The sequence below is a fragment of the Oncorhynchus tshawytscha genome, linkage group LG11 (assembly GCF_018296145.1).
Source record: "Oncorhynchus tshawytscha isolate Ot180627B linkage group LG11, Otsh_v2.0, whole genome shotgun sequence".
Lineage (NCBI taxonomy): Eukaryota > Metazoa > Chordata > Actinopteri > Salmoniformes > Salmonidae > Oncorhynchus > Oncorhynchus tshawytscha.
In genome coordinates this window covers 51,414,580-51,441,981 of record NC_056439.1, presented here as the reverse complement: position 1 = coordinate 51,441,981, position 27,402 = coordinate 51,414,580, and the positions used below count along the sequence as shown (strand labels likewise).

The 27,402-nt window shown below is 42.6% G+C and overlaps 1 protein-coding gene across 1 annotated transcript; it reads right to left on the bottom strand.

The window, feature by feature from the left end:
• Positions 1-257: 257 nt before the first annotated feature.
• cdkl1 (cyclin-dependent kinase-like 1 (CDC2-related kinase)) lies at positions 258-27,402 on the bottom strand. Its single transcript, XM_042330293.1, is given in 12 exon segments — positions 258-1,079; positions 1,195-1,290; positions 1,381-1,533; positions 1,701-1,757; positions 2,113-2,195; positions 6,070-6,270; positions 6,865-6,955; positions 8,769-8,841; positions 15,391-15,512; positions 25,817-25,941; positions 25,944-26,066; positions 27,247-27,402. Coding segments are annotated over 11 exon segments (1,143 nt in total). The 5' UTR covers positions 25,984-26,066; positions 27,247-27,402; the 3' UTR covers positions 258-977.

The following is a 27,402-nucleotide window of genomic DNA, read 5'->3' as shown; positions in this document are numbered from 1 at the left end:
TTATTTCAGCTCATGAAACACACTTTACAGCGATCTAGACTGAATAGAACCCTTACTGTATTTAATCCACAGGTACGTTGAGGCTGATCTGATCATTTCAGACAATTGCTTATAAACAATTTCTGTCCACTAAAATAAAGCCGAGCTGACCTTTCACCTTCTGTTACATTTCTCCTCTTTACAAATGACTCAAACCTACTTCTGAGAAAATCAATCAATATTTTTAACAAAATGCAAATCAATTCACTACCAAAAATGTCTTTTTATTTTTTTAAACACAAACAAATAACATTTGGCAAAACCAGTCAAGGCAGTAGGCTATGGTACTCCCTCTGGTCTCCCTCTGTTCTACACAAGTATCTGTCTGTGTTCCCAGGTTGACTACGTTGCAGACGCATGCCAGATCTCACAATGTCTGGATAGGTATTTTCCGTATCAGATCAACCACATGTTATAGCAATCTGGTGCCCGACCGGCACAGTCGATGATGTGGAAACATGCCATGTAGTCTGCCTGAAAGACGACCTCAATCTACCAGCTGAGCACTAGGCTGCTCCTTGTCATTATATATATGTACAAAATATGCCTTCAATGGAGGCAACACCACATAATAAAATTGTCTTTCAGTAGAAAAAAAAAGAAGAGAAAAAAAAGTTGACATAGTGCATAGAATGACATCACAAGGACTTCTCCCTGGTCCTTCCACGTTGTGATTCACTTCCTGGTTCCTGAGCTGACCAGAATATTGCCGTGTTCACATGCTAGTCGGAACTAGGAAATTCAGAAATGTCCCACTTGTTGATTCATGGTACGCGACACATAACTACAGCAAGTTGGACATTTCAGTTTCCTAGTTCTAACTAGCACCGTGAACACGGTAAATGTTGATGAATGTGCGACTGGACCATTCAGATCCAAAATGGTGGATCTAGATGTTAGGGAAGTGGTAGTTGAATTTCCGATCCAAAATGGTGGATTTAGATGTTAGGGAAGTGGTAGTTAAATTTCCTCAGGTTGGTATAGTACTTCTTGTTGTCCAGAGCTGGGAAGATACTGCTGCTGGTGAGCTGAGGCAAATACTAGAGAGAGGAAAGGAAACAAGAGTGTGTTAATGCAGTTGGAAGAGTGACAATATATCATCTTCATGGGCAAGAATTTAAAGATGACAGAGGATGTACTGCATCGTGTAGACACCTTCAATTGTTTGTACAGCATTTTGCCATCTCTGACAGCTGGTCCCAATTTGCATGGAGCTTCCACCTTATTGCTTCCAAGTTCCACCTTACAGATCTAACAGACATTGAAGGGTTAGAGCCAAGAGGAAAGAGGGTAGGGAGTGAATCGGGACCGGCTGCGTTAACCATGAAGAAACATACTGACCCCAGGTGGGAGGTGTTTGCGGGGCAGGAGGCGTGACCTCTTCTTGGTGGAGCGGTCGGTGCTCTCGCTCTCCTCCCGTTGGCTGTCGAAGTACGCGTGCTCCAGAAGCTGCTCACAGGCCAGCCGCTCCGACGGGTCCATACGCAGGCAGCCCTGGGGTCAGGGGGGCAAAGGTCATTTAGGGAAGGGATGAGGGAATGAATATTTGCTAATAAAACATCAGAGACCATTAAATGAGAGATTGTTCATTTCATTTAGAGAACCAGATATTTTTACCACACAAATTGCCAGCAGGTGAATGGCTGGATAGACAGACATACCTTCATCAGACTCAGTGCTTGATATGACAGGTTGGGGTATTTCAGTTCCAGAGTTTCCTATTGGATGATAAAGGATGCCTTATTGTGTATACATTTTTTTACCCTTTTGATAATTTACGCAGTGTTTTGAGGCAGAGAGTAAGCATTTCATTGCACAGTTTATGCTCCGTTGTATATAACAAATAAACATTGATTTGATAGATATATACGGCAGGGATCATCAACTAGATTCAGCCGAGAGGATGGTTAGAGGGCAGGAACATAATTACAAATAATTTGTAGATAATAATAATAATTTGTTCAAATTGACCACGGGAAGCTCAAAACGGGCCGGCAGTAGGGAACCCTGAAATACAGAACGCTCCTTTAAACTGATTTGGTAGATGAATCATCATTATATGTTTGTTCTCACCATTTCCTGAGGCTCTGGGATGCAGACTCCACTAAAGAACTGGTTCTTATTGAATACCTGCTGGTGGCGGGGGATCAGGTCTCCTGCAGACAGACACACACACAGACACACAGATAGACACACAAACACACAGATAGACACACAGACAGACAGACACACAGATAGATAGACACACAGACAGACTCACGGACAGACAGACACACAGACAGACAGAAACACAGACAGACAGAAACACAGACAGACAGACAGACACACAGACAGACAGACACACAGACAGACAGACAGACAGACACACAGACAGACACACAGAAACACAGACACAGACAGACAGCCAGACAAAGCTCTTACTTCTCTCCATTACCTAACACACCGGAACAGGTGAACGTAATGTGACACTGACGACAGCCTTGTATTTTACATTACATTTGACATTGTTGGTCATATGGGAGGGGCTTGTTGGTCATATGGGAGGGGCTTGTTGGTCATATGGGAGGTGCTCGTTGGTCACATGGGAGGTGCTCGTTGGTCATATGGGAGGTGCTCGTTGGTCACATGGGAGGTGCTCGTTGGTCACATGGGAGGTGCTCGTTGGTCATATGGGAGGTGCTCGTTGGTCATATGGGAGGTGCTCGTTGGTTATATGGGAGGTGCTTGTTGGTCATATGGGAGGTGCTCAGGCAGAGGAGCTCATGTTTACTGATAATAAAGGGTACTGTCCTTTTCCTGAACTAACTGGTGAAACAACTGGTATTATCTACTGGTATTATATACTGATATTATATACTGGTATTATATACTGGTATTATATACTGGTATTATATACTGGTATTATATACTGGTATTATATACTAGTATTATCTACTGTTATTATCTACTGGTATTATACTGGTATTATATACTGGTATTATATATTATATACTGGTATTATATACTAGTATTATATACTGGTATTATCTACTGGTATTATCTACTAGTATTATCTACTAGTATTATCTACTGGTATTATCTACTGGTATTATCTACTGGTATTATCTACTGGTATGTAAAAATGTTATAACTCATCACTAACTGTTAACGCGTCACTAAAACTGTTATAACGCGTCACTAACTGTTATAACGCATCACTAACTGTTATAACATCACTAACTGTTATAACGCGTCACTAACTGTTATAACGCGTCACTAACTGTTATAACATCACTAACTGTTATAACGCATCACTAACTATTATAATGTGTCACTAACTGTTATAACGCGTCACTAACTGTTATAACATCACTAACTATTATAACGCGTCACTAACTGTTATAACGCGTCACTAACTGTTATAACGCGTCACTAACTGTTATAACGCGTCACTAACTGTTATAACGCATCACTAACTGTTATAACGCATCACTAACTGTTATAACGCATCACTGTTATAACGCGTCACTAACTGTTATAACGCATCACTAACTATTATAATGTGTCACTAACTGTTATAACGTGTCACTAACTATTATAACGCATCACTAGCTGTTATAACGCGTCACTAACTGTTATAACGCGTCACTAACTGTTATAACGCGTCACTAACTGTTATAACGTCACTAACTGTTATAACGCTGTCACTAACTGTTATAACGCGCTGTTATAACGCGTCACTAACTGTTATAACGCGTCACTAACTGTTATAACGCGTCACTCACTAACTGTTATAACGCGTATAACTGCGCGTCACTAACTGTTATAACGCGTCACTAACTGTTATAACGCGTCACTAACTGTTATAACGCGTCACTAACTGTTATAACGCGTCACTAGCTGTTATAACGCGTCACTAACTGTTATAACGCATCACTAACTGTTATAACGCGTCACTAACTGTTATAACGCGTCACTAACTGTTATAACGCGTCACTAACTGTTATAACGTCACTAACTGTTATAACGCACTAACTGTTATAACGCGTCACTAACTGTTATAACATAAAACTGTTATAACATCACTAACTGTTATAACGCGTCACTAACTGTTATAATGCGTCACTAACTGTTATAACACGTCACTAACTGTTATAACACGTCACTAACTGTTAACACGTCACTAACTGTTATAACGCGTCACTAACTGTTATAACGCGTCACTAACTGTTATAACATCAAACTGTTATAACACGTCACTAACTGTTATAACACGTCACTAACTGTTATAACATCACTAACTATTATAACGCGTCACTAACTGTGATAACGCATCACTAACTGTTATAACATCACTAACTATTATAACGCGTCACTAACTGTTATAACGCGTCACTAACTGTGATAACGCATCACTAACTGTTATAACATCACTAACTGTTATTATAACTGTTATAACGCGTCACTAACTGTTATAACGCGTCATAACTCAAACTGTTATAACGCGTCACTAACTGTTATAACGCGTCACTAACTGTTATAACATCACTAACTGTTATAACGCGTCACTAACTGTTATAACGCGTCACTAACTGTTATAACATCACTAACTGTTATAACGCATCACTGTTATAACATCACTAACTGTTATAACATCACTAACTGTTATAACGCGTCACTAACTGTTATAACATCACTAACTGTTATAACGCATCACTAACTGTTATAACGCATCACTAACTGTTATAACGCGTCACTAACTGTTATAACATCACTAACTGTTATAACGCGTCACTAACTGTTATAACATCACTAACTGTTATAACGCTAACTGTCACTAACTGTTATAACATCACTAACTGTTACTAACTGTTATAACGCGTCACTAACTGTTATAACGCGTCACTAACTGTTATAACGCATCACTAACTGTTATAACGCGTCACTAGCTGTTATAACGCGTCACTAACTGTTATAACGCATCACTAACTGTTATAACGTTATAACGTCACTAACTGTTATAACATCACTAACTGTTATAACGCATCACTGTTATAACATCACTAACTGTTATAACGCGTCACTAACTGTTATAACGCACTCACTATAACGCTGTTATAACATCACTAACTGTTATAACGCATCACTAACTGTTATAACGCATCACTAGCTGTTATAACGCATCACTAGCTGTTATAACGCGTCACTAACTGTTATAACGTCACTAACTGTTATAACATCACTAACTGTTATAACGCATCACTAACTGTTATAACGCGTCACTAACTGTTATAACGCGTCACTAACTGTTATAACGCGTCACTAACTGTTATAACGCGTCACTAACTGTTATAACGCGTCACTAACTGTTATAACGCGTCACTAACTGTTATAACGCGTCACTATAACGCTGTTATAACGCGTCACTAGCTGTTATAACGCGTCACTAGCTGTTATAACGCGTCACTAACTTTATAACGCGTCACTAACTGTTATAACGCGTCACTAACTGTTATAACGCACTAACTGTTATAACGCGTCACTAGCTGTTATAACGCGTCACTAGCTGTTATAACGCGGCACTAACTGTTATAACGCGTCACTAACTGTTATAACGCGTCACTAGCTGTTATAACGCGTCACTAGCTGTTATAACGCGTCACTAACTGTTATAACGCATCACTAGCTGTTATAACGCATCACTAGCTGTTATAACGCATCACTAGCTGTTATAACGCGTCACTAACTGTTATAACGCGTCACTAGCTGTTATAACGCGTCACTAGCTGTTATAACGCGGCACTAACTGTTATAACGCGTCACTAGCTGTTATAACGTGTCACTAGCTGTTATAACGTGTCACTAGCTGAAACAATGATTGTGTCTTAAACAGCACCCTATTTACCAGGCTCTGGTCAACAGTAGTGCACTATGAAGGGAATAGGGTGCCAACAGTAGTGCACTATGAAGAGAATAGGGGGCCACAAGTAGTGCACTATGAAGGGAATAGGGGGCCATTTTGGACACCCTAGCTATATTAATCCCACTTACCCAGTGTCTTCCTGATGAGGTAGAGCTGATCCATGTCTGACTTGCCGGGCCAGAGCGGGATGCCAGAGAGCAGCTCAGAGAAGACACAGCCCAGCGCCCAGACATCAACAGGGGCTCCATACTGAGTATCACCCACTAGCAGCTCAGGGGCCCGGTACCATCGCGTTGCCACATAGTCTGTGTAGTAGTCACATGGACCGGCTGCAGGGACAGATCGATACACATCTCTGTTTAGGAACAAGACTTAAAGCCTGCATGGTATAATGCATTTCATATAATATGGTTATAATGCATTATAAGCAGACTTTACACAACATAGACAGATAGTTTGAATATAATGGTATAGGATAGAACAGAACAGAATAAATATCACTTCATCGTTCAAAGTGAATCAAAAATTCATATTTTTACTGTTTTGTGTTATTCCCCCCCACCAAAAAACACACACACGAGTCTGGAAGCTGTTAGATACAAGACTCTGTTTGAGAGGAAAGAATTGGTAAGAAATGGAATGAGTGTTGATTTCAATGGTGACGTGATGGCAGAAAGTTAAGACAGTGGTATTACAACAGGAGTCCACCAGGTGGCAGTAGACCTACAGAAACAGTACAGTAGCACTACAACATACAGGGGGAAGGAGTCTCATAATGACGGTGTACCAAATAATACTATATTCCCTACATAGTGCACTACATTTGACCAGAACCCTATGGATCATAGTAAACATGTTTAGCACTTCATAGTGATTAGGATGCCATTTGGGACATGTCATAAAACAAAACAAAAATGACTTACTGAGGATCCTGGCGAATCCGAAGTCACAGAGCTTAATGACCTGCTGTTTAGTGATGAGGATATTCTCGGGCTTCACGTCTCTGTGGATGCACTGCAGGAGACAACAACCGAAACGTTAGTCGTTTAACAGTGCCAGCCAGGGCGGATTTTTCATTCAACTACAGCTGATCATGTGGTGGTCTTGTACGGTCTATACGCAAGAAGAGGTTTCCAGGGTGTTGTGTCCCGTCTTGCCAACTCCTATGGTCATTGTCAAGCAAATCATTAACAAGACAACACAAACAGACCTGGGACCAGGCTATGTTACACTGTTACGATGTGACAAGGCAGCACAAACAGACCTGGGACCAGGCTATGTTACACTGTTACGATGTGACAAGGCAGCACAAACAGATCCGGGACTTTGCCAGGCTAGAGAAGCTGGGACATTGCCAGGCTAGAGAAGACGGGACTTTGCCAGGGTAGAGAAGGCGGTACTTTGCCAGGGTAGAGAAGGCGGTACTTTGCCAGGCTAGAGAAGGCGGTACTTTGCCAGGCTAGAGATGACGGGACTTTGCCAGGCTAGAGAAGATGGGACATTGCCAGGCTAGAGAAGACGGGACTTTGCCAGGCTAGAGAAGGCGGGACATTGCCAGGCTAGAGAAGACGGTACTTTGCCAGGCTAGAGAAGACGGTACTTTGCCAGGCTAGAGAAGAAGGTACTTTGCCAGGCAAGAGAAGATGGGACATTGCCAGGCTAGAGAAGACGGGACATTGCCAGGGTAGAGAAGACGGTACTTTGCCAGGCTAGAGAAGACGGTACTTTGCCAGGCTAGAGAAGACGGTACTTTGCCAGGCTAGAGAAGACAGGACTTTGCCAGGCTAGAGAAGACGGGGAAGTTGCCAGGCTAGAGAAGATGGGACATTGCCAGGCTAGAGAAGATGGGACATTGCCAGGCTAGAGAAGACGGTACTTTGCCAGGCTAGAGAAGACGGTACTTTGCCAGGCTAGAGAAGAAGGTACTTTGCCAGGCAAGAGAAGATGGGACATTGCCAGGCTAGAGAAGACGGGACATTGCCAGGGTAGAGAAGACGGTACTTTGCCAGGCTAGAGAAGACGGTACTTTGCCAGGCTAGAGAAGACGGTACTTTGCCAGGCTAGAGAAGACAGGACTTTGCCAGGCTAGAGAAGACGGGGAAGTTGCCAGGCTAGAGAAGATGGGACATTGCCAGGCTAGAGAAGATGGGACATTGCCAGGCTAGAGAAGACGGTACTTTGCCAGGCTAGAGAAAATGGGACATTGCCAGGCTAGAGAAGATGGGGCATTGCCAGGCTAGAGAAGATGGGACATTGCCAGGCTAGAGAAGACGGTACTTTGCCAGGCAAGAGAAGATGGGACTTTGCCAGGCTAGAGAAGACGGGACATTGCCAGGCTAGAGAAGACGGGACATTGCCAGGCTAGAGAAGACGGGACATTGCCAGGCTAGAGAAGATGGGACATTGCCAGGCTAGAGAAGACGGGACATTGCCAGGCTAGAGAAGACGGGACATTGCCAGGCTAGAGAAGATGGGACATTGCCAGGCTAGAGAAGACATGCAGCAGATCAGGCAGGTGTATTCACTAGGAACCAAACAGAAACAAACGGGCCAAAAGTGGTAGGGAACTACCCGAATTTGTCCAATGAGAAACACTTGTTTTTTAATTTTTTTCTGTTCTAAAACATTTTGCAACGGTGTGCAGTAATGAATACACTCCATATCCAGACTTTGGCTGTGCAGCTTGACTGTTAAAAAAGGGGGCCCCGTGGCGGTTTGTTGTGTCTCAGTGAAAGAGTAATGTCTGGGCAGCCAGGAGACTGGAATGCTAGTGAAACAGCGGTTTAGGTAGAGGAGCGACGGTGAAAAAGTAGGGAAAACCACTTACGTTCTGTTTATGACAGAAGTTGACAGCCTGGAGTGTCTGCCAGGTGATGCTTTTTACCAGCTGTTCTGGAACACTGGAAGTTAAAGAAGAGACAACCAAATAACACAGATATATTTTTACAGTTATAGATTTCATTTAATTCAATTATAATTTTCAGGACTGTATGTATGTAATTCTATGACTAATAAACACAAAGTCAGACACAGATCATCAGATTGCTGGCGCTAATCTCTGACTGCAGTTTAAGACAACCTGTAATTAAAAATATATATATATTTAAAAAATAAAAGGTTTGCTCTGTTGCCCCTGTGACTTCCACTGATTGTTAGCTAGCAGTGGCTAAAGTCAGCTGATGTTTGTAGTGGCTGATTATTATTATATTATTCAATTCAATTCTAAGGGTTTTATTGGCATCGGGAAACATATCTTAACATTGCCAAAGCAAGTGAAATAGACAAACAGAAGTGAAATAAAAAAATGAAAAAATGAAAGGTAAACATTACACTCACAAAAGTTCCAAAGGAAAAATGTCATATGATACGGTGCTGTAACGATGTTCAACTGGTTCAAGTACACAAGGGAAAATAAATAAACAGAAATATGGGTTGTATTTACAATGGTGTTTGTTCTTCACTGGTTGTAGCAACAGGTCACACACATCTTGCTGCTGTGATGGCACACTGTGGTATTTCACCCAGTAGATATGGGAGTTTATCAAAATTAGGTTTGTTTTCTAATTCTTTGTGGATCTGTGTAATCTGAGGGAAATATGTCTCTCTAATATAGTCATACATTAGGCAGGAGGTTAGGAAGTGCAGCTCAGTTTCCACCTAATTTTGTGGACAGTGAGCACATAGCCTGTCTTCTCTTGAGAGCCATGTCTGCCTACGGCTCTCAATAGCAAGGCTATGCTCACTGAGTCAAAGCTTTCCTTAAGTTTGGGTCAGTCAGTCTTATTTGTATAAGTGGTTACAATGTTTATCGCACTGATCGGGTTAAGAAAGGTGGGGGTGTGGCTACATATATAAAGACTCAATTCCCTGTAAGTGTGGAGAAGTCTGGAGCTATTTGTAAACAGTTGGAATTTCTTGCTTTGAATATTGAGGTTTCAAAGGGCCTCTCTATAACTGTGATTGGCTGTTATAGACCCCCCTCTGCTCTCTATAACTGTGATTGGGTGTTACAGATCCCCCTCTGCTCTCTATAACTGTGATTGGCTGTTATAGACCCCCTCTGCTCTCTATAACTGTGATTGGCTGTTATAGACCCCCTCTGCTCTCTATAACTGTGATTGGCTGTTATAGACCCCCCCCTCTGCTCTCTATAACTGTGATTGGGTGTTACAGATCCCCCTCTGCTCTCTATAACTGTGATTGGACCCCCTCTGCTCTCAATAACTGTGATTGGCTGTTACAGACCCCCTCTGCTCTCTATAACTGTGATTGGCTGTTACAGATCCCCCTCTGCTCTCTATAACTGTGATTGGCTGTTACAGATCCCCCCCCTCTGCTCTCTATAACTGTGATTGGCTGTTACAGATCCCCCTCTGCTCTCTATAACTGTGATTGGCTGTTACAGACCCCCTCTGCTCTCCATAACTGTGATTGGCTGTTACAGATCCCCCTCTGCTCTCTATAACTGTGATTGGCTGTTACAGACCCCCCTCTGCTCTCTATAACTGTGATTGGCTGTTACAGATCCCCCTCTGCTCTCTATAACTGTGATTGGCTGTTACAGATCCCCCTCTGCTCTCTATAACTGTGATTGGCTGTTATAGACCCCATAAATATTCTGCGGTTGGTGTTTATTGTAATGATGTAAGTGACCATTGTGCTGTTGTTGCTGTTAGAAATACTAAGGTTCCTAAAACAAACCCACGTTTTATTCGTAAGAGAAAATTGAAGTGTTTTAATGAGCAGGCTTTCTTTCATGATTTGTTTTCTTTTGACTGGAGCAGATTGAGTTTATCCCTGATGTGGAAACTGCCTGGAAATGATTTCATTATGGGTTTTTTTCAAATAGTAAACAAACATGCCCCATTCCGCAGGTTCGGGTTAAAGGGCGGGATAATCCATGGTTTTCTTCTGAGCTGTCTTGTATTATTCACGACGGTAATCCAGCCTGGGCTAAAGCAAGGAAATCATGTTCTGATGCTGATTGGCTTATTTTTAGGCCGTTAAGAAACAAGTGTTCTTTTCTTCTCAGGAAGGCCAAGTCTGAATATTTTATGTCTGTTACCACTGATGACCTGAATGACCCTAGAACGTTCTGGAAGGCTACTAAGTCTATGTCTGGTAACAGTAATGTTAATGAATTACCATCATGTGTTTTGAAGGACTCTGTTACTATATATGACAAACTGAAATGCTGAATTGTTTCAATGAGCACTTTGTATCATCTGGTGGGCTGTTTGATTCAGTGTCCTCTGTCTCTGTACAACCCTGTGTGGATGAACTATTGTCCTCTGTCTCTGTACAACCCTGTGTGGATGAACCAGTGTCCTCTGTCTCTGTCCAACCTTGTGGTGGATGAACCAGTGTCCTCTGTCTCTGTACAACCCTGTGTAGATGAACCAGTGAGAGCTAGTCAAACTTTTAGCTTTTTTCCATTCTCAGTACAGGAGGTACATAAAGCCCTGAAGTCCATAGATCAGACAAAGCCTGCAGGTCCTGATCTTTTGGAGCCCTGCTTTTTAAATCTGGCAGCTGATTTCATAGCTGAACCACGTACATAGCTGTTCAATCTAACCCTGGAATGTAGTGAAATTCCAAAGATCTGGAAATCAGCATTTGTCCAACCATTTTTAAAAAGGGGGAGATCCAACTCTTTTAAATAATTATAGGCCAATCTCAAAGCTGTCACCCCTGGTGAAAATACTTGAACCCCTTGTGAGTGAACAGCTAAAATAGTTTTTATTTACTAACTCTATTTAGGCTTCAGGAAGAAGCAGAGCACAATTACAGCAGCCATGAAGGTTTTAAATGATATCACTGAAGTCATTGACAAAAAACAGCACTGTGTCTCACTTTTTATTGATCTCGCTAAGGCTTTTGGTACAGTTGATCATGCTATACTAAGGCAGAGATTGTTGAGTGTAGGTCTTTCAGAGCATGCAGTTGCATGGTTTGCTAACTATCTGTCTGATAGAACTCAGTGCACTCAATTTGATGGGCTTATGTCTGTTAAATTGTCTGTCTTGAATGGTGTGCCCCAAGGCCCTGTACTTGGTCCTCTCTTATTCACTATTTATATAAATGATTTAGACAAAAATGTCCAAAATGCACAACTTAATTTTTATGCTGATGATACTATTATTTACTGTTGTGCCTCATCTCTTACAAAAGCTTTCCAGAACTTGCAAACTGCTTTTTATACTGTTCAACATACCTTGTGTCAATTGAAGCTTATCCTCAATACTGACAAAACTAAACTAATGGTGTTTTCTAAAGCAAGAAATAGACCTCTGAACCTTTCACCTATTACTACCTGTCAGGGCAAGGAGATTGAGGTTGTAACCTCATATAAATATCTTGTAATTTTAAATTGCATATTCAACAACTTACAAAAAAACTGAAGCTGAAATTGGGATTTTATTTTAGGAATAAGGCCTGTTTTTCTTTTGAAGCCAGAAGGAGGCTAGTATCAGCTACATTTATGGCTTTACTAGACTATGGGGATATTTTATATATGACTGCTTCCGCTCAGTGTTTGAGATCAGTTGACACCCTTTACCATGGCACTTTGAGATTTATTTTAAACTGCAAAACCCTTACGCACCACTGCACCTTGTATACCAGGGTTGGCTGGTCTTCTCTAGTCTATCGTAGGCTCAGTCACTGGTATACTTTTATTTACAAAGCCATTTTGGGTTTTTTATTTGTGCATTTTTATTGTTCAGAAATGTGGTGGATACTCTCTTCGTTCGCTGGACTTTATACTGCTAACTGTTCCAAATGTCCGAACTGAATTTGGTAAAAGGGCTTTTATGTACTCTGCGCCATTGTCTTGGAACACCTTACAAAATACTTTTGTAAAGTTTTAAAAAAATGTTTTTTTAAATGTTTTTTAAAGTCACACTGGTCATGTATTCTGCCACTGTCTACTCTCTGTTTAGGGTTAGTCACAGTGGTCAGGTATTCTGCCACTGTCTACTCTCTGTTTAGGGCCAAATAGCATTCTAGTTTTCTCAGTTTTTTTGTTAATTCTTTCCAATGTGTCAAGTAATTATCTTTTTGTTTTCTCATGATTTGGTTGGGTCTAATTCTGTCCTTGGGCTCTGTGGGGTCTGTTTGTGAACAGAGCCCCAGTATCAGCTTGCTTAGGGACTCTTCTCCAGGTTCATCTCTCTGTAGGTGATGGCTTTGTTATGGAAGGTTTGGGAATCGCTTCCTTTTAGGTGGTTGTAGAATTTAACAGATATTTTCTGTATTTTGATCATTAGTGGGTATCGGCCTAATTCTGCTCTGCATGCATTATTAGGTGTTCTACGTTGTACACAGAGGATATTTTTGCAGAATTCTGTTTGCAGAGTCAATCTGGTGTTTGTCCCATTTTGTGAATTCTTGGTTGATGAGCGGACCCCAGACCTCACAACCATAAAGGGCAATGGGTTCTATAACTGATTCAAGTGTTTTTAGCCAGATCCTAATTGGTATGTCGAATTTTATGTTCCTTTTGATGGCATAGAAGGCCCTTCTTGCCTTGTCTCTCAGATCGTTCACAGCTTTGTGGAAGTTACCTGTGGCGCTGATGTTTAGGCCAAGGTATGTATAGTTTTTTGTGCTCTAAGGCAATGGTGTCTAGATGGAATTTGTATTTGTGGTCCTGGCGACTGGATCTTTTTTGGAACACCATTATTTTGGTCTTATTGAGATTTACTGTCAGGGCCCAGGTCTGACAGAATCTGTGCAGAAGATCTAGGTGCTGCTGTAGGCCCTCCTTAGTTGGTGACAGAAACACCAGATCATCAGCAGACAGTAGACATTTGACTTCAGATTCTATTAGGGTGAGGCCGGGTGCTGCAGACTGTTCTTGTGCCCTTGTAACGGATTTGAAACGGCTAGCTTAGTTAGCGGTGCGCGCTAAATAGCGTTTCAATCGGTGACGTAACTTGCTCTGAGACCTTGAAGTAGTGGTTCCCCTTTGCTCTGCAAGGGCCATGGCTTTTGTGGAGCGATGGGTAACGATGCTTCGAGGGGTGACTGTTGTTGATGTGTGCAGAGGGTCCCTGGTTCGCGCCCGGCTATGGGCGAGGGGACGGTCTAAAGTTATACCGTTACACCCTCCCCAATTCATTGATATATATGTTGAAGAGGGTGGGGCTCACGCTGCATCCGTCTCACCACCTGGCCCTGTGGGAAGTGTGTATCTCTCTCTCTCCCCCTACCTCCCTCTCTCTACCTCTTTCTCACCCTCCCTCTCTCTCCCCCTACCTCCCTCTCTCTTCCCTCCCTCTCTCTCCCCCTCCCCTTCCTCTCCCCCTCCCCTCTCTCTCTCTCTCTCCCCCCTCTTCTCCCTCTCTCCCCTCTTCTCCCTACCTCCCTCTCTCCACCTCTTTCTCCCCCTCCCTCTCTCTCCCCCTCCCCTTCCTCTCCCCCTCCCCTTCCTCTCCCCCCTCCCCTCTCTCTCCCCCTCCCCCTCTTCTCCCTACCTCCCTCTCCACCTCTTTCTCCCCCTCCCTCTCTCCACCCCTCTTCTCCCTACCTCCCTCTCCACCTCTTTCTCCCCCTCCCTCTCTCCCCCTCTTCTCCCTACCTCCCTCTCTCCACCTCTTTCTCCCCTCCCCTCTCTTATTGTAAACTGTAGTCCAGAAGCCCATCCATCAGTGTTACCATGGAGATGGCTAAATCCAGCCTTACAACTGGTGATTTAATAGCCATGGATGCATCCTAAATGTCTCCTATATAGTGCACTACTTTTGACTGGAACCAATAGGGCTCAGGTCAAAAGTAGTGCACTATATAGGGAATAGGGTGCCACTTGGGACATAGACAATCTCCATCCCCCTTCCTGTGGCTGAGCCCCCATGAAACCCTTACAGCCCCCATGGGAGTGAGGCAGGCACCTCTATTAACTGTGTGTGTGTGTGGTGTGTGTGTGTGTGTGTGTGTGTGTGTGTGTGTGGTGTGTGTCTGCGTTCCTACAACTCCACCTCCCTCCCTGTCAGCCAACACAGCATTCTGGGACTACATCGCTGTAAACATTCCGCAACGAGCAGGTCAGTCTCCGTGGTAACAGCCAAACACTGTGGCTATCAGCAGGGGAGACACTATATACAGGTCATAGATTATCAGCAGGGGAGACACTATAAGGGGCGGCAGGTAGCCTTGTGGTTAGGGCGTTTCGCCAGTAACCTAAAGGTTGCTAGATCGAATCCCCGAGCTGACAAGGTAAAAATCTGTTGTTCGGCCCTTGAACAAGGCAGTTAACCCACTGTTCCTATTTGTTCTTAACTGACATGCCTAGTTAAATAAAGGTTAAATAAAAACGTAAAAAATATATACAGGTTGTAGATAAACAGCAGGGAGACAAATAAACAATCTATAGAATTTATCAGTGTGTGAGACAGAGAGAGCGTGTGTGAGACAGAGAGAGCGTGTGTGTGTAGAGAGCCAGTACTCACCCTCTGGGGTATCGGTCCAGCTCGTTGAGGACGGTGTGATCACAGTACTCAAACACCAGGTGTAGCTTACGTTTACGCCTGAACACCTCAATCAGGTTCACAAGGTTGGAGTGCTTTAGTTGCTGCTCGGATAACACACACACACACACACACACACACACACACACACACACACACACACACACACACACACACACACACACACACACACACACACACACACACACACACACACACACACACACACACACACACACACACACACACACACACACACACACACACAGTTGAAGTCAGGAGTTTACATACACCTTAGCCAAATACATTTAAACTCCGTTTTCACAATTCCTGACATTTAATCCTAGTAAAAGTTAGGATCACCACTTTATTTTAAGAATGTGTAATGTCAGAATAATAGTACAGAGAATGATTTATTTCATCTTGTATTTCTTTCATCACATTCCCAGTGGGTCAGAAGTTTACATACACTTAATTAGTATTTGGTAGCATTACCTTTAAATTGTGTAATTTGGGTCAAAAGTTTCGGGTAGCCTTCCACAAGCTTCCCACAATAAATTGGGTACATTTTGGCCCATTCCTCCTGACAGAGCTGGTGTAACTGAGTCAGGTTTGTAGGCCTCATGGCTCGCACACGCTTTTTCAGTTCTGCCCACACATGTTCTATAGGATTGAGGTCAGGGCTTTGTGATGGCCACTCTAATACCTTGACTTTGTTGTCCTTAAGCGATTCTGCCACAACTTTGGAAGTATGCTTGGGGTCATTGTCCATTTGGAAGACCCATTTGCAACCAAGCTTTAACCTCCTGACAGATGTCTTGAGATGTTGCTTCAATATATCCACATAATTTTCCTCTTCCCTCATGATGCCATCTATTTTGTGAAGTGCACCAATCCCTCCTGCAGCAAAGCACCCCCACAACATGATGCTGCCACCCCCGTGCATCCCGGTTGGGATGGTGTTCTTCGGCTTACAAGCGCCCCCCTTTTTCCTCCAAACATAATGATGGTCATTATGGCCAAACAGTTCTATTTTTGTTTCATCAGACCAGAGGACATTTCTCCAAAAACGACGATCTTTGTCCCCATGTGCAGTTGCAAACCGTAGTCTGGCTTTTTTATGCCGGTTTTGGAGCAGTGGCTTCTTCCTTGCTGAGCGGCCTCTCATGTTATGTCAATATAGGACTCGTTTTACTGTGGATATAGATACTTGTTTCCTCCAGCATCTTCACAAGGTCCTTTGCTGTTCTGGGATTGATTTGCACTTTTCGCACCTAAGTACGTTAATCTCTAGGAGACAGAACACATCTCCATCCTGAGCGGTATGACGGCTGCGTGGTCCCATGGTGTTTATACTTGCGTACTATTGTTTGTACAGATGAATGTGGTACCTTCAGGCGTTTGGAAATTGCTCCCATAGATGAACCAGACTTGTGGAGGTCTACAATTTTTTTCTGAGGTCTTGGCTGATTTCTTTCGATTTTCCCATGATATCAAGCAAAGAGGCACTGAGTTTGAAGGTAGGCCTTGAAATACATCCACAGGTCCACCTCCAATTGACTCAAATGATGTCAATTAGCCTATCAGAAGCTTCTAAAGCCATGACATCATTTCTGGAATTTTCCCAGCTGTTTAAAGGCACTTCTGACCCACTGGAATTGTGATACACTGAATTATAAGTTAAATAATCTGTCTGTAAACAATTGTAAAAATGACTTGTGTCGTGCACAAAGTAGATGTCCTAACCAACTTGCCAAAACTATAGTTTGTTAACAAGACATTTGTGGAGTGGTTGAAAACAAGTTTTAATGACTCCAACCTAAGTGTATGTAAACTAGTTGTAATGACTCCAACCTAAGTGTATATAAACTAGTTGTAATGACTCCAACCTAAGTGTGTGTAAACTAGTTTTAATGACTCCAACCTAAGTGTGTAAACTAGTTGTAATGACTCCAACCTAAGTGTATATAAACTAGTTTTAATGACTCCAACCTAAGTGTATATAAACTAGTTGTAATGACTCCAACCTAAGTGTGTGTAAACTAGTTGTAATGACTCCAACCTAAGTGTGTGTAAACTAGTTGTAATGACTCCAACCTAAGTGTGTGTAAACTAGTTGTAATGACTCCAACCTAAGTGTGTAAACTAGTTATAATGACTCCAACCTAAGTGTATATAAACTAGTTATAATGACTCCAACCTAAGTGTGTAAACTAGTTGTAATGACTCCAACCTAAGTGGATGTAAACTTCCCACTTCAACTGTATCACAAAGCACCTCTGCTACACCACAGTAACGACACACTTTTGTAATCTTTTAATTGTACAGTGATCCCAATATACTGTAGGTGCACACAGTGATATGGATATAGAGATTACGTAACAGAAAGTCATGGATCTGTGTTTGCTTCGTGCAGAGCGGCTGACAAGCTCCCACATGTCTTATCAAAACAGAGGAAGAGGAACGCTTATAAACATGCTGTGGTCTCCCATGACAACCGGTATGTTCCCATCTGGTTTTATCGAACTGTTCATGAGGAGGAGGAGGAGGAAGCTACTGGAAGAACTGTTTATGGGGAGGAGGAGGAGGAGGACGAGGAGGAGGAAGCTACTGGAAGAACTGTTTATGAGGATGAGGAGGATGAGGAAGCTACTGGAAGAACTGTTTATGAGGATGAGGAGGTTACTGGAAGAACTGTTTATGAGGATGAAGAGGAGGATGAGGAAGCTACTGGAAGAACTGATGAGGAGGATGAGGAAGCTACTGGAAGAACTGTTTATGAGGATGAGGAGGTTACTGGAAGAACTGTTTATGAGGATGAAGAGGAGGATGAGGAAGCTACTGGAAGAATTGTTTATGAGGATGAGGAGGAGGAGGATGAGGAAGCTACTGGAAGTTACTTGTTCAGGCAATGACCATAGTAGTTGGCAAGACACGTTTTGTCAAGCCCATACAGTATGTCACAACAACAAAGCAATATGATACAGTCTATAACAGACAAGATGATACAGTCTATAACAGACATGGTCTCAATAACAAGATGATACAGTCTATAACAGACAAGATGATACAGTCTATAACAGACAAGATGATACAGTCTGTAACGGACAAGATGATACAGTCTATAACAGACAAGATGATACAGTCTATAACAGACATGGTCTCAATAACAAGATGATACAGTCTATAACAGACATGGTCTCAATAACAATATGATGCAGTCTATAACAGACAAGAAGATACAGTCTATAACAGACTAGATGATACAGTCTATAACAGACATGGTCTCAATAACAATATGATACAGTCTATAACAGACATGATGATACAGTCTATAACAGACAAGATGATACCGTCTATAACAGACATGGTGTCAATAACAAGAAGATACAGTCTATAACAGACTAGATGATACAGTCTATAACAGACAAGATGATACAGTCTATAACAGACTAGAAGATACAGTCTATAACAGACAATATGATACCGTCTATAACAGACTAGATGATACAGTCTATAACAGACTAGATGATACAGTCTATAACAGACTCGATGTCAATGACAAGATGATACGGCCTAAACGTCAACAGTGAAGAGGCAACTTTGGCATGCTAGCCTTCTAGGCAGAGTTCCTCTGTCCAGTGTCTGTGTTCTTTTGCTCATTTTAATATTTTGTTTTTATTGGCCAGTCTGAGATATGGCCAGCATCCCAGAGTCGCCTCTTCAATGTTGACGTTGAGACTAGTGTTTTGCGGGTACTATTTAATGAAGCTGCCAGTTGAGGACTTGTGATGCGTCTGTTTCTCAAACTAGACACTCTAATGTACTTGTCCTCTTGCTCAGTTGTGCACCGGGGCCTCCCACTCCTCTTTCTATTCTGGTTAGAGCCAGTTTGCGCTGTTCTGTGAAGGGAGTAATACACAGCGTTGTACGCGATCTACAGTTTCTTGGCAATTTCTCACATGGAATAGTCTTCATTTCTCAGAACAAGAATAGACTGACGGGTTTCAGTATTAAGTTATTTGTTTCTGGCCATTTTGAGCCTGTAATCAAACCCACAAATGCTGATGCTCCGGATACTCAATTAGTCTAAAGAATAACTTTTTTTTTTCTTCTTTAATCAGAACAACAGTTGTCAGCTGTGCTAACATAATTGCAAAAGCGTTTTCTAATGATCAATTAGCCTTTTAAAATGATAAACTTGGATTAGCTAACACAACGTGCCATTGGAAAACAGGATGTATATATATATATATATAGTGGCGTACAGCAGGTCAGCCACCAGGGGGAGACTCGTCGAGGCCTGGTGACAGAAGGAGTATACATCACGAGGCGGTGGCTCCATCTGCTGGACGTGCCAGGTCTCGACGGGCGCTCCGGCCAGGACTAATTGGGGCTGATTGGGGATCGGTGAGTAATCAAGGGCTGATTGGGGATCTGTGAGTAATCAAGGGCTGATTGGGGATTGGTGAGTAATCAAGGGCTGATTGGGGATCGGTGAGTAATCAAGGGCTGATTGCTCACCAGCTGTAGTCCCATAATGCTGCCAGAAGGGAAGCACACAGGGGAGAGACGAGGGGAGGAAAGGACTCCCATATAGTTGGGGACGGTACCAGAGGAAACAGGAGGGAGTTCCGTTTTTGATACCCACAGGATACAGTAAGACCCGGAGCCCAGAAGACGGGATCCCGGAGAGGGTCTCCTGGGGGATACAGTAAGACCCGGAGCCCAGAAGACGGGATCCCAGAGAGGGTCTCCTGGGGGATACAGTAAGACCCGGAGCCCAGAAGACGGGATCCCGGAGAGGGTCTCCTGGGGGATACAGTAAGACCCGGAGCCCAGAAGACGGTATCCTGGAGAGGGTCTCCTGGGGGATACAGTAAGACCCGGAGCCCAGAAGACGGGATCCCGGAGAGGGTCTCCTGGGGGATACAGTAAGACCCGGAGCCCAGTAGACGGGATCCCAGAGAGGGTCTCCTGGGGGATACAGTAAGACCCGGAGCCCAGAAGACGGGATCCCGGAGAGGGTCTCCTGGGGGATACAGTAAGACCCGGAGCCCAGTAGACGGGATCCTCGAGAGGGTCTCTTGGAGGAGACCTATTCTTTTCTTTTAATTAACACCTTTGAAACTGAGCTAATCCTACTCTGTCAGTGTCTGATCTGTGTAAACAGTCTGCCACAATATATATATATATTACACACACTACATGACCAAAAGTATGTAGACACCTGCTCGTCGAACATCGCATAACAAAATCATGGTCATTAATATGGAGTTGGTCCCTCCCTTTGCTGCTATAACAGCCTCCACTCTTCTATGAAGGCTTTCCACTAGATGTTGGAACATTGCTGCGGGGACTTGCTTCCATTCAGCCACAAGAGCATTAGTGAGGTCGTGCACTGATGTTGGGCGATTAGGCCAGGCTCGCAATCGGTGTTCGATGGGGTTAAGGTCAGGGCAGGCCAGTCAAGTTCTTCCACACCGATCTCGACAAACCATTTCTGTTTGGACCGTGCTTTATGCACGGGGGCATGGTCATGCTGAAACAGGAAAGGGCCTTCCCCAAACTGTTGCCACAAAGTTGGAAGCACAGAATCGTCTAGAATGTCATTGTATGCTGTACGGTTAAGATTTCCCTTCACTGGAACTAAGGGGCCTAGCCCAAATCATGAAAAACAGTCCCAGACCATTATTCCTCCTCCACCAAACTTTACAGTTGGCACTATGCATTGGTTGCAGGTAGCGTTCTCTGGCATCCGCCAAACCCAGATTTGTCAGTCAGACTGCCAGATGGTGAAGCGTGATTCATCCCTCCAGAGAACCCATTTCCACTGCTCCAAAGTACAATGGCGGCGAGCTTAACACCCCTCCAGCCGACGCTTGGCATTGCACATGGTGATCTTAGGCTTGTGTGCGACTGCTCGGCCATGGAAACCCAATTCATGAAGCTCCCGACGAAACAGTTATTGTGCTGACGTTGCTTCCAGAGGCAGTTTGGAACACGGTAGTGCGTGTTGCAACCAAGGACAGATGATTTTTTAAGCGCTTCAGCACTCAGTGGTCCCGTTCTGAGAGCTTGTGTGGCCTACCACTTTGTGGATGAGCCGTTGTTGCTTCTAGATGTTTCCACTTCACAATAACAGCACTTGACCGGGGCAGCTCTATCAGGGCAGAAATTTTACGAACTGACTTGTTGGAAAAGTCTGTGACGGTGCCACATTGAAAGTCACTGAGCACTTCAGTAAAGCCATTCTACTTCCAATGTTTGTCTATGGAGATTGCATGGCTGTGTGCTAAATTTGATACACCTATCGGTACAGATGTGGCTGAAATAGTCCAATCCACTCATTTGAAGGGGTGTCCACATACTTTTGTATATACAGTACCAGTCAGAAATTTGGACACACCTACTCATTCAAGGGTTTTTCTTTATTTTTGCTATTTTCTACATTGTAGAATATTAGTGAAGACATCAAAACTATTAAATAACACATATGGAATCATGTTGTAACCAAAAAGTATAAAACAAATCAAAATATATTTTATATTTTCCTTCACTCTGTGGTCCAACTCATCCCAAACCATCACAATTGGGTTGAGGTCAGGTGATTGTGGAGACCAGGTCATCTGATGCAGCACTCCATCACTCTTCTTCTTGGTCAAATAGCCCTTACACAGCCTGGAGGTGTGTTGGGTCATTGTCCAGTTGATAAACAAATGATAGTGGGATGGGATATCGCTGCAGAATGGTGTTGTAGCCATGCTGGTTAAGTGTGCCTTGAATTGTAAATAAATCAGACAGTGTCACCAGTACCGCACCTCCTCCATGCTTCACGTTGGGAACCTCCATGCTTCATGGTGGGAACTACACATGTGGAGATCATCCGTTCACATGTGTCTATTATTTGAACTTTAAGCATTTATTTGGGCTGCAATTTCTGAGTCTGGTAACTCTAATGAACTGATTCTCTGCAGCAGAGGTAACTGTAATGAACTCATCCTCTGCAGCAGAGGTAACTCTGGGTCTTCCTTTCCTGTGGCGGTCCTCATGAGAGCCAGCTTCATCATAGTGCTTGATGGGGTTTGCAACTGCACTTGAAGAAACTTTCAAAGTACTTTACATTTTCCGCATTGACTGACCTTCATGTCTTAAAGTAATGATGGACTGTCATTTCTCTTTGCTTATTTGATCTGTTCCTTCCATAATATGGACTTGGTCTTTAACCAAATAGGGCTATCTTCTGTATACCACCCCTACCTTTTCACAACACAACTAATTGGCTCAAAAGCATTAAGGATAGAAATTCCACAAATTAACATTTAACAAGGCATGTTAACCAGTTAATTGAAATGCATTCCACGTGACTACCTCATGAAGCTGGTTGAGAGAATCCCAAGAGTGTGCAAAGCTGTCATCAAGGTAAAGGGTGTCTACACTGAAGAATCTCAAATATATTTCAATTTCACATTTTTTTGGTTACTACATGATTCCATATTGTGTTATTTCATAGTTTTTATGTCTTCACTATTATTCTACCATGTAGAAAATAGTAAAAATAAAGAAAAACCCTTGAATAAGTAGGTGTGTCCAAACTTTTGACTGGTACTGTATATATTGAACAAAAATATAAACACAACATGTAACAATTTTCAAAGTTCACATAAGGAAATCAGTCAATTGACATAAATTCATTAGGCCCTAATCTGTGGATTTCACATGACTGTGCAGGGGCGCAGCCATGGGTGGGTCTGGGAGGGCATAGGCCCACCCACTGGGGAGCCAGGCCCAGCCAATCAGAATGAGTTTTTCCCACAAAAGGGCTTTATTACAGACAGAAATACTCCTCAGTTTCATCAGCTGTCCGGGTGGCTGGTCTCAGATGATGTGGAGGTCCTGGGCATGGTTACACGTCGTCTGCGGTTGTGAAGCTTGTTGGACGTACTGACAAATTCTCTAAAAGACGCTTATGGTAGAGAATTTAACATTCAATTATCTGGCAGCAGCTCTAATGAACATTCCTGCAGTCAGCATGCCAATTGGCCTCTCCCTCAAAACTTAAGATCTCTGTGGCATTTTATTTTGACAAAACTGTACATTTTAGAGGGGCATTTTATTGTCCCCAGCACAAGGTGCACCTGTGTAATGACCATGCTGTTTAATCAGCTCATTAATATGCCACGCCTGTCAGGTGGATGGATTTTCTTGGCAATTGAGAAATGATTTAAACAAATTTGTGCACACAAAACGAGAGAAATAAGCTTTTTGTGCGTATGGAACATTTCTGGGATCTTTCATTTCAGCTCATGAAACATGGGACCAACACTTTACATGTTGCATTTATATTTTTGTTCAGTATAATATCGCTAATTCTTAATGTCAATTATATGTAATTAGTTTGTTGTTGAACACATCTGGCTGATTGAAAGGTAAATAATGAATTCTACATACTAATGGGAAAGGAATGTTTATTCTGGATAAGCTGAGTCTTATATGTCAGGCTGTCAGGGTTGTTGGTAATGAATCTAAGATGCACAACAGTCAAATATCATACAGAAAAAATACAACAACCAGTTGTTAAACTAAAATTACACTAAACAATTTCCCCGACTAGTGTCAAAAACATACCCAGGACTGTATGTTAATCGGGGCGGCAGGGTAGCCTAGTGGTTAGAGCGTTGTACTAGTAACTGCAAGGTTGCAAGTTCAAATCCCGAGCTGACAAGGTACAAATCTGTCGTTCTGCCCCTGAACCCACTGTTCCTAGGCTGTCATTGAAAATAAGAATTTGTTCTTAACTGACTTGCCTGGTTAAATAAAGGTAAATGTCCATTGGCTGCTCTCCTCTGTATTCAACAGAAAGCTCTTAAAACAAGGGGCAGTGACCAAGAACAAAGACAGAATCCCCTCCCACTACAAAGACAGAATCCCCTCCCACTACAAAGACAGAATCCCCTCCCACTACAAAGACAGAATCCCCTCCCACTACAAAGACAGAATCCCCTCCCACTTGTTTCCAATGACGTACAACGGGGATACAACAAGGCAGGGAAAAGAAGAGTCTTCATTCACCTTCCTCTGCCTCGCTGCATGTATCTTGTCCTGCACAACAGTGAAGTCTACAGGGGGTTAATAAGGAGGGCTCAAGGCTGAGGGGTTTTAATAAAGATGGCTCAAGGCTGGGTGGTTTTAATAAAGATGGCTCAAGGCTGAGTGGTTTTAATAAAGATGGCTCAAGGCTGAGTGGTTTTAATAGAGGGCTCAAGGCTGAGTGGTTTTAATAAAGATGGCTCAAGGCTGAGTGGTTTTAATAAAGAGGCTCAAGGCTGAGTGGTTTTAATAAAGAGGGCTCAAGGCTGAGTGGTTTTAATAAAGATGGCTCAAGGCTGAGTGGTTTTAATAGAGGGCTCAAGGCTGAGTGGTTTTAATAAAGATGGCTCAAGGCTGAGTGGTTTTAATAAAGATGGCTCAAGGCTGAGTGGTTTTAATAGAGGGCTCAAGGCTGAGTGGTTTTAATAAAGATGGCTCAAGGCTGAGTGGTTTTAATAGAGGGCTCAAGGCTGAGTGGTTTTAATAAAGATGGCTCAGGGCTGAGTGGTTTTAATAAAGATGGCTCAAGGCTGAGTGGTTTTAATAAAGAGGCTCAAGGCTGAGTGGTTTTAATAAAGATGGCTCAAGGCTGGGTGGTTTTAATAAAGATGGCTCAGGGCTGAGTGGTTTTAATAAAGATGGCTCAAGGCTGAGTGGTTTTAATAAAGATGGCTCAGGGCTGAGTGGTTTTAATAAAGATGGCTCAAGGCTGAGTGGTTTTAATAGAGGGCTCAAGGCTGAGTGGTTTTAATAAAGATGGCTCAAGGCTGAGTGGTTTTAATAAAGATGGCTCAAGGCTGAGTGGTTTTAATAAAGAGGGCTCAAGGCTGAGTGGTTTTAATAAAGATGGCTCAAGGCTGAGTGGTTTTAATAAAGAGGGCTCAAGGCTGAGTGGTTTTAATAAAGATGGCTCAAGGCTGAGTGGTTTTAATAAAGAGGGCTCAAGGCTGAGTGGTTTTAATAAAGATGGCTCAAGGCTGAGTGGTTTTAATAGAGGGCTCAAGGCTGAGTGGTTTTAATAAAGATGGCTCAGGGCTGAGTGGTTTTAATAAAGATGGCTCAAGGCTGAGTGGTTTTAATAAAGAGGGCTTTAGGCTGAGTGGTTTTAAAATCAGGGCTCAAGGCTGAGTGGTTTTAATAAAGATGGCTCAAGGCTGAGTGGTTTTAATAGAGGGCTCAAGGCTGAGTGGTTTTAATAAAGATGGCTCAGGGCTGAGTGGTTTTTTCTAAAGATGGCTCAAGGCTGAGTGGTTTTAATAAAGAGGGCTCAAGGCTGAGTGGTTTTAATAAAGATGGCTCAGGGCTGAGTGGTATTTACCTTCAGCATCCTAATCTCTCTCAGAGCGATCCTCTTAATGACGGGATCGTCTTCAGACTCCACAAACTTCTTGATGGCAACGATCTGTCCCGTGTCCCTGTTCCTGCACTTGAACACCACACCGTGGACCCCTCCCCGATCTTCCCCATCTTCTCATACTTCTCCATGGTGATGTCTGAGGACTGACTGGGAGTGGTCGTAGTCGTTTTGATTCAAGTAATGCAGTATGGGATGGCCTTTGACTTGAGATCTTAAAAGCAAACCAGTACACAGTACATGTGAGAAGTTTTCGATTTTAAAGAACAATACAAATTTTTATTTATATTTTAAAATCAGGTTTTCCTTGGGAATTAAATACTGATACATTCGTTTTTTTTTCGTGTTATTACATTTCTCACTCAAACGTTTGTATCCTGACACTAACTTAACTGTAGAGCTGAATGAATGCATTTTCCTTCTTGTGTAGGGATGCCAAAGAAAATTATATTCTATAATACCGTGTGTCCCCACATGTCCCAAAAACATGTCAACGAGAATGAGACCAGGCATGAAAAAGTCACGAGATGTAAGAGCTCTGGCAAGAGAAACTGTTGCGTTGCCCTAAACGTGTCTAGCCTACAACAAGTTATTGTTGACAACAGTGTAAAAAAAAAACACAACTTAAGACTGGTATGGAGGTCGTAAAAACAAAACTGGACCCCCCTCTAGATAAAAACAAAAAACACAACTTAAGACTGGTATGGAGGTCGTAAAAACAAAACTGGACCCCCCCTCTAGATAAAAACAAAAAACACAACTTAAGACTGGTATGGAGGTCGTAAAAACAAAACTGGACCCCCCTCTAGATAAAAAACAAAAAACAAACCCAGAAGGGGGCGGGTTTGTATAATAACACCTGCTGAAAACAGAACATTACCTACCGTACTGTATATTAAACACGTGTTTGCTTTTAATAATGGCTAAACGGATCACAAAACGATCAGATCACGTGTATAGGAGCCCCAAACATAAACCTAAAATGTAATTCTAGTTAAAGAATAATTTATTCGCTTGTGGAAACCTTACACCTACCTTTGGACAGTTCGATTGCGTAACGAAAACATTTGCATTGCAAAGTATATAAAGGTCTTCCAAGGTAAACAGGGGAAGAAAACAATTGTGTTTTCAACTTCTGTAAAGGCAATACAAATCAAAGTCCTTCACTATACAACCGTCTACTCGGCTAGATAACCACCTATTTAAACACATTCACTCAAATAATTGTGTCATAAAGCCAACACATTAATAAACGCGAAAAAACGATCACGCCATAAAAATATAGAGTACTCAAAATTAAATTGCATGTTTACAAAACAAGTTATACATTTTAACACTACATACATTTATTATGAGCCAATATGGTTATTGGTCATATTCAAAGCTATACTTACGTCCTGGTGTACAGTATTGCCAAATAAGAAACTCAGAGCGGAGAGGACGCCTGGCATACATCGACTGAGGCGAAAATGAGATGGACACGTTGTTGGAACTGTAGGTCGAGCTGCTCTCTCTCTCTCAGAAGGCTTTCGCTTTCAGCCTGGTCCCCA